At 26.7% G+C, this 9,157-nt stretch overlaps 1 protein-coding gene across 1 annotated transcript; it reads left to right on the top strand.

Annotated features, from left to right (window-relative positions):
• The first annotated feature begins 4,872 nt into the window (after nucleotides 1-4,872).
• LOC114176838 (cyclin-D4-1-like) lies at nucleotides 4,873-7,461 on the top strand. The gene is made up of 6 exons (XM_028062019.2): nucleotides 4,873-5,409; nucleotides 5,982-6,068; nucleotides 6,159-6,257; nucleotides 6,348-6,549; nucleotides 6,641-6,762; nucleotides 6,856-7,461. The coding sequence occupies exons 1-6, from the start codon at nucleotides 5,086-5,088 to the stop codon at nucleotides 7,096-7,098; spliced, it is 1,077 nt and encodes a 358-aa protein (XP_027917820.1). The 5' UTR covers nucleotides 4,873-5,085; the 3' UTR covers nucleotides 7,099-7,461.
• The last annotated feature ends 1,696 nt before the right edge of the window (nucleotides 7,462-9,157 follow it).

The raw sequence follows: 9,157 nt of genomic DNA, 5'->3' as shown, positions 1-9,157 counted from the left end.
ATGCAACTGCAACCATGATAGGAAACTATTTTTTGAACCTTTATTGTTATTGACAAAAATAGGGGAATTATGTTTTGAATTCCAACATATAAGATGACATAACATTTTGTTATATTTTATACCATAAGTCTTTTATGTATATGTTGTGCATTTTCTTGTCTAATCTCTTACTCTAATTTGCGAGCTACTAGTATATGTATTGATCTAATTCCATTTTGTGTTTATCTATGTATTATTCTATAAAAAAAGGGAAGTTATTAAGACCTAGACAATCTAATAATTGCCTAAATATACATTAGATTATCTCTCAATGGAAAGTTTCAATATTCAATATGAATGAGTAATTAAAGTAATCTTTAGTCTAGTTATAAACCTTCTAACATGTATTTTATTTAATAGAGTTACGGTTAGCAAAACCTTCCATACGTGCTCTTCATGTTAGACGATCCATCAATGATATGAGTAATTGACTTTAAACAAAACATGTGATCAAAGTTGAATCACAATTAATCTTAATGTAGATATGGTAAGATGTATATTCTTAGAAATCAAATTAACCTTGAGAAACAATGTCCAAACCTATGGTTTTTAATTAGGAAATACATGATTCCAACATGGTTAGAATTGTTTTCTTTTCCTATTATGGACCACTTCTTAAATTTATTGACTTAAATAGACCTCCACAAACATTAATTCCCAAAATAGACCTTATTACTATGATGTGGAAAAATCGTTTTCCTAGAAAAAGAAATCACATGGTGTTTATTTTGATTGGTGAAATATTTATGAATAGATTGATCTGTTCTACGTCCCCAAATTTGAAAAAACATTGAATTTTTCATCCAAATAAGAAATATACACTCATCAACACCTGCCGAACAATGTGAAGATATCACACTTAGAAGTTATATGAACAAAAAAAAAAGAATAAAATTTAGAAAAAAAATATTATTTATTTTTTAATTTCATTTTTAATTATGTCAACTCTATTATATCTATTTACTTTATGAATTATTATCAATTTTCATTGCGATCTTAAATATATTTCCATTTAGTTTTCAAGTTATTTCACTACAAATTATTCTTTAAACGTATAATATACATTTTCAACTTTAATTAAAATCAATTATCTTAAATAAATTTACAATTTACAATTTTTTAATTAAACAACATTTTCTCTCTCTATTATTTTTTATTTATTTTTAAACTATAATTTTAATAACCTATAAATTAAATAAATTACTAACTTAATAAATTACAACAATTTAAATTCATATTAGTAAATTACATTACACTTATGCATTTTCCATTTCTTATTTTTTTTCCATATCCTATACTTCAATAATTCAAAAACAAAATAAAAACATTTCAAAAATTTAATTTTACAAATTCCAACAATAAATATAAAATGGGTTAAGTATGTTTTTAGTCCCTGAACTTTGACCAAAAATTGAAATTCGTTCTTGGTCGAAACTTTGATAAATTTTGGTCCCTAAACTTTAAAAATGAATGAATATAGTTCTTTTATCTCAATTACATTGACTTTTTTCAACATGTGAAATGTGTTTCATGTTAATATTGGAGTTGTTTACACAGTTTGACACATTCTCGACTCAATATTACTAAAAAATGCGTTCGAAACCTAAAAAGAAAGTTAACAAAATTGGGTTAAAAGGACTATATTAATTCATTTTTAAAGTTTAGGGACCAAAATTTATCAAAGTTTCAAACAGGGACGAATTCCAATTTTTGAGCAAAGTTCAGGGACTAAAAACATGCTTAACCCATATAAAAATTATTTCATCTTACATACATATAACTATTTTTTACTTTTTCTACTCTTTTTTTTTTAATTTCAAAATTTTAAAAAAACAATATACAATTTTTAATAAATCGATCTATATAAAAATTTTAATAAAGAAACATTTAAAAAAAACTATTTAACTTTTTAAATTAAAAAAAAACAAACTTGCTACCAATTTCCAGCAATATTTTGGCAATCAAAATCCAAAAGCACCATGCAATTTCGTTTGTTAGGAAAACACTTTTTTCCTATGGTCTACTTTTGGGAATTAATATTTGTGAATGCATATTGAAGTAAATAAATTTAAGAAGTGGTCCACAACCATAAAAAAGATAAGTTAGAATAATTTTTTTGAAAGAATCATTTAATATTGAAATAAATAAAGAAGTGTTAAATAATAAAGGATATTTAAATGCAATCAATGATATATTTTTGTCAAATATCCTTATATGTTTTTATATTGTCATATAAGTACCTTCAATTGAGTTTTTATTGATTATATATATATATATATATATATATATATATATATATATATATATATATATTATTATTATTTTGAGTTATCTTTTTAATCATTTTCCTTACTTATCTCCATGTGTTGAATAATATAATATTTTTGTGTTTAATATAAAATAATTGAGTTTTATTATTTTTATTAAATACATGTTAAATAATAAGGGATTAATAAGGGATTATCATCCTCACCTACATCAATAGTGGTGATAACAACAATCCTCTATTTATTGTTGTAGGTGATAACAACATGATAATCTTATTATTCAACAGATTTTCAATCAAGCAACAAAATCATTTGTAGTTTTATATTAATGAAAATATTATTTTATATTAATCATTTCATATTTTTTAATACAAGAAAACAAATAAGATGACATAACAAAATAACAATTACATCATCCACTTAAAATATAAAAAAGAAATATCAATTTAGTATTAACAATAGATCAAAACATTATTAAAAATTCAATTAACAATATCCAAATTTATAAGAAAATTAAAATTTAATTAAATCTTTTATATTTACCATTTGTACATTGAATAAAGAAGTTCCACCTTCTATAAATGGATATTAGTCCATGAACAATGCAATATATCAAACATTTATTTTTGCAAAATTCAAATGAACATGTTACCAATCACAAAGACAAAGTTTGAGTCTTTAATATAAAACAAGGCATAACGTATACAATGTATTCAATTCTTTAACCACAATATTTGTGAGTAATGTTTTCTTAGTGGGAGTCAGTAGTTGAGAAATATACGAACGTTATTTATTTATTTATTTTTTGATAGGACCATAAGGTTAACGTTCAAATCAAAGACAGCCAAAAATCCAAACCACACATAAGCTTTTAAAATGAAAATCCTAACCATGCAATTAGAGGCTCAAGTGTAAAGAGAAAAGAGATACTAAGAAGGCGTTCAACAGAAATAATAATAGTAATAAAATAATATAACATCAATTAAATTACACAAAATCTTCTATTTAATAAAAGAAATATAATTATTATAAATATAAAGTATGGGCATGCAAAATTATATATTTTTGTAATAAAAAAAATATAAAAATGCTATAGCTTTGTCAGGAAAGCCCATGCAAATCCTATATATTTAGTAATAATAGAAGACAAGAAAAACTCTATATATATATATATATATATATATATATATATATATTTTATAATAACACATGGTATACAGTGTTAATAAAGTCCAAAAAAAACTGTATATACTTAATAATAAATAAAAAATTATATAGTGCCAGTAAAATTGATAGATCACTATATATTTTATTAATAAAAGTAATACTATGGTGTTTGAATAGTCAACAAAATACTATTTATTTTGTACTAATGTTTTTAATAGATTGGGTCGACTTAAAAAGTCTTAATATTAATAATAAAAAAATAAACTTCAATTAGTCGAATTCATTTTTTTTTCACGAACACTATATTCTTTTGTAGGTAACTCAACGTTGCAAGACCCATTGGATTGATAGGAGAAGACATTTTAGCTATCTGAAAATCAACTAGTCTACTTTGTCATATTTTGTTTGGAGAATTCCTATAATCCAACCTATTTCATCATCTTATTTTAGAGTGTTTCTATTGCATGTATCAATAAGCAAATATTTTAAATAATATATATATATATATATATATATATATATATGTGTATGTATGTATGTAGTTGCATTATATTAATACGATGAAGAAATGTGGTAAAAAAAAAAATCATCAAACTAAACATGAGCCGTTCATCAAAATAATTTTAGAATTTAATAATGTAAACAAAAGAGTTTCTTTCAATCATTGGGTTAAACTATCTGCATATGAATACATGTTTGAGTAATGAAAATACAAGTATGAGAGTACATCATGGTTTCTCTCTCTCCCTCTTCTATTCTGTAAAAAAAATTTATTCCATCACCTTTAATATATATATATATTAATATATATATATATATATATATATATATATATATATATATATATATATATATATATATATATATATTTCAGTGATGTTACACTGGTCAAAAGTTATAAAGACAAGAACATAGCAAACCAAACACATTAAATTTGATATAAAAATTTATCATTTTTACATGTAGGGTCAAAACAATAAAGTATAGAGATGTATAATATAAGAACAAAATAATAATTAGTTATTTTATTTTTCAAAATATAAAGTCAATACTTCATTTAAGAATATTAAAATTAATTTGTTTTATCACTTATTTTCAACATACTCATAATTTGTTTAGCCAAATTATTGAGTCAAAAAGAAGTACCCAGATAAATAAAGAAAATAATTGTGTTTTTTTACACAAAAGAGAAACCTTGTTTGATATTTTGTATTATGGAAGTAGAAAAATGAAACAATTTTGGTAATGGTTTAAGATTTTGATATTGTTTACTTATTTATTTTGTTTTACTTGACCAGACCAGATCAGACCCACAATTACACGTATGGACCAATAGAATCTGGCGGCTTCACAAATATTACTCTTCTATACCCTTTTAAGTCTTTAACCTAAGCCACATGCCCAGTTTCCTACAAAAACGTTGTCCCCTTCCCCACCCTCCTCTTACATCCTCCACTTTACACTACTCTCAATCCTCAACTCTCTGCACTGTTCTTTCCTACCGATTTCTCGCTCTTAACAAAATGCTGCATAAACCTTTCTTCATTTAATCCAGCTAGTGAAACACTAGTTTTTCTTGGTTTTTTTTTTATACCATTTTTGAGGTCTATCAATGGAAGAGACCATTGACCCTGCAACCTCAAGCCTTCTGTGTCTGGAAAACAATGACATGTGCTTTGATGATTTTGAATGTAATGTTGCAGATGAGTCTCCTTCCTGGGACCACAAAAATCCTAACTTTAACAATCAATGTCTGATTGAGGACAATCTTGGATCGGAACATGTGTTGGATTCTCCTGTACTGAGTGATGAAATTGTTTTGGGTTTGATTGGGAAGGAGAGGGAACATTTGCCCCGGGATGATTACCTCGAGAGGCTGCTCGGTGGGGACTTGGACTTGAGTGTTAGGAGCCAGGCTCTTGATTGGATTTGGAAGGTTGGTTCATTGATTTTCTCCAAATGGGGGTTCTTGATTCTTGATTCTTGATTCTTTGATTCATGGAGAATAATTGCTTTAAACCTAGCCGCTTTTCTTTTCATTCAATGAAAGATAAAACTGAATCCCCTGTAATTTTTTTGGTTTACTTGGATCGTTTACCTTGGTGGTTCAAGTGTATTTAATGGGGTTTTAGCATCTAAAGATTAAATTTTGCATTCTAGTATAAATTTCTTTGCAATTTATGGCTATCTTGTTGGATTTCAATCTGCTCTTGTATTGGAATTTTCTTTATTTTCACAAGTTCCATGACATTCCAAGTGGGTATTAGTAGCTGTACCACTTATCCCTACACTGGTTTTGCAAGGCCAAATTCATTTCAAAATTCCTTATATTTGCATCTCTGTTCTTCTCATTCTATTGAGATTTTGATCATGTTCGACTCATTACAAGTTGAAGCTGTGTGATCTGCTTTTAGATTTATAACTATGTTAACCCTGGAGCTTATTTTTATGTGTGAACCATTCAGATTGGTAACTCTCACTAAACTTTACTTTGTCCAATGTTAACAGGCTCATGCACACTATGATTTTGGACCCTCTAGCTTATGTCTATCTGTGAATTACTTGGATCGGTTCCTATCGCTGTATGAATTACCAGTAAGATCAAATACTATAATCATACTAGTGTAATTTTGCGTTTATGTTTTCTGATCTTTTTTGACACTCTAAGTTCTCTTTGCTGATCAGGGAGACAGCAATTGGAGTGCACAATTGTTAGCTGTGGCATGTCTGTCAATTGCTGCTAAAATCGATGAGATTAAAGTGCCTTCCTGTATAGATATACAGGTACAGAAGAATTTTACACAAAGATTGTAAAATATACTTTTGTTATGTACATTTTTCTCTGATTTTATCACTTTTGTTTGGGATTGGTAGGTTGGAGAACCTAAGTTTCTATTTGAAGCTAAAACCATTCAAAGAATGGAACTACTGGTATTAAGCACATTGAAATGGAAAATGCAAGCTTTAACTCCGTTTTCCTTCGTAGACTACTTCATCAAGAAGATCACCTGTGACCAACTTCTAGTAAAGTCATCCATTCTGAGATCAGTTGGGCTCATTCTTGACATAATTAGATGTATATATTCTCTCCACTCTGTTAGTATGTTTAGTTTTTATTGCATGCACTTGAGGAACAATGCAGTGATTGTTGGGAAAAATCTTTGTAGGTATCAATTTCTTGGAATTCAAGCCTTCTGAAATTGCTGCAGCAGTGGCAATTTCTGTGTCAAGAAAACTGCAAGCAGAAGAGATTGATGAAGCCTTAACATGTTTTGTCAGTGTAGGAAAGGTAATAATATGATCATTGGTGTTTGATATCTATCATCTTCATTTACAAATTATTTATGCCGAGTTATGAACTTATGAGGTTTTCATTTTGCAGGAAAGAATTTTGAAGTGTCTTGAATTGATTAGAGACTTGCCCTTGATCCAAGCTTCTACTAATTTGGGCAACAACTTGGCACCATTGGTACCTCAAAGCCCTATTGGTGTGCTGGATGCTGCATGCTTCATCTCTATATGTGATGAGTTAACAGTTGGATTATCTACAGATTATTGGGTTGATACTCCAAATTCTAAGAGGATGAAAATTTCTGACCCTCTTGATGGGATTTTCAAGTCATGAAATTTCAATTTATTATCCCTTTCACCAAAGTTGATTTGGTTTGGTTGAATAAGAGTTTAGTGTGGTCTTGTAGGCAGTTGGTAACACACTCAATGAGAGTGCGTCTTGGATGAATAAGACAGAGATTTAAGCAGTTTCATGCTTAAAGCATGAAAAGTAGGCCATGCTAGCAGGTTATAATCAAGTTATAAAAACACTTGCTATTGCTGTGGATTACAGAAAATTTTGATGATACATTGTGTTGCTAGGCAAATTTGTCCGGAGACAAGAATTTAGTATTTGGACAGACTAGTTTTTTCTTTAAATGTCCAAACTTTTCATTGTTTCGGGAATAGAATGAAATACAAATTGGAATTTTTTTCAGTTTCTTTTATCCACAAATTCTGGTGGAAAAGCCTGAATTTCTTATTATCCTGTTTTCTTTTTTAGGACTTGTTGGACATGAACAAATGAGAGAAGAGTATGTATCACTAATGTTTATCCATGACGTAATATCAATGATTTGATTAAGGGAGAATGATTACTATATCCAACATTTTTAATCAATGTTTTACTCTTAATAATGAGTGAAAAAAAATATTTCAATGTAATTTTATCACAATTTTTAATTAAAAAACTCTTGTATTAATTCTTTAAGTGGTTCATAGTTTTTTTTTAATTTATCTTAATAGGTATTTTTTTTTTCCTGTAAGAACTTAAAAGAAAAAAAATCAAATGAGTTAGTTGATCTGAGGATTTGTCTCTAGGTTTAGGTAATATGGTAAATGTGGTTTGGACCGACTTGGGTCGTTGTCAGTATTTGCGACCAAGATTTAGTTACTAATGAAGCGGAGATTTGTCTTTGTTGGAATATCGGGATTGGAGAGAGAGATGACTCTATCTAACAGTAGGCCCACTAGCTTTTGTTTTAGTTACCCACCAGTCAAAAAAGTATTAACTTCAGACAACAATAGTATTAACTTCAGACAACAATGCTAGATTTTATTTTAGAAGTATCTAAAAGGTTGTAATTTTTACAAGTTCTTTTTTTTTTTAATTTAAAAAATTATTATTATCTAAGGTCTACGACCGGACTAAAAATTTAGAGTTAGAGATATTTAATAATATATTAAACAGTCAGTTGGGGTCTTGTTTATTTACTTAAAAAAGTTAGACTTAGATTTTTTTTCAATAATTTAATAAAAAAATTATCATATTTTAGATTTAGAAAATGCTAAATTTGACCAACATGTTTACATAATAACTTGAAATACATATATATAATACATGATTATTTAAATATAATATATGATTTCTAATATTAATAATAAACTTTATATTAAAAAATAATGTAATTTTAAGTTTATAAGATTGGACATTATGATTTATGAGTAAGTGGTATATTGTTATTGAGTCATATTCATTCTTGTTTATGAGTGATAAAAATGTATTACTTGACTCAATAAGAAAAGTTATAGTTATATAGCTTTAAGAGAAGAAAAAAAAGAGATTACAAGAATAAAGAATGAAGTGAAAAAAAAATCAAAATATAAGTTGAACAAGTGCGCACAATTTATTTATGATTTATGCATAAATTATTCTTAACATAATTTTAAAATAATTATAATAAAAAATAATAAATTCATCATATGTAATAATTTGTAGCTTAGTAAAAATAATTGCTACATAATTTACTATTTTTGATGAAATATTTTAAAATATATATTATGTTATTATGAAACTCAAATTTACATTAGGTAAAAAAAAAATCATCAGCACCTTTTTATGATAAAAAAAACTGGCGTGTCAAAGTTGAAAAATTTACATTATAAAAAAATAGTAACATATAAAAAAAAAAAATCTACGAATACATAGTCTTGTGGGTTAAGATGTTGTCACAGTCTTTTAATCGAGGTTAAATTTCTTCCATAAGGTTAAATATGAATTTGATTTCTAAAATTTTAGTGAAAATTAGAATTAATTTTTTTTTTAAATTCGGACCAATTTAGTCATTCATTTCTATAAATGTGTAGATTTAATCTTTTTAATTAAATTTTGTTAAGTTTATTTGATGTTTTAA

The sequence above is a fragment of the Vigna unguiculata genome, chromosome 3, assembly GCF_037176805.1.
Source record: "Vigna unguiculata cultivar grain cowpea cultivar isolate G323 ecotype 2 chromosome 3, ASM3717680v1, whole genome shotgun sequence".
NCBI classification, from domain to species: Eukaryota; Viridiplantae; Streptophyta; class Magnoliopsida; order Fabales; family Fabaceae; genus Vigna; species Vigna unguiculata.
The sequence above is the reverse complement of the archived record's forward strand: the minus strand, read 5'-3'. Positions and strand labels throughout refer to the sequence as shown.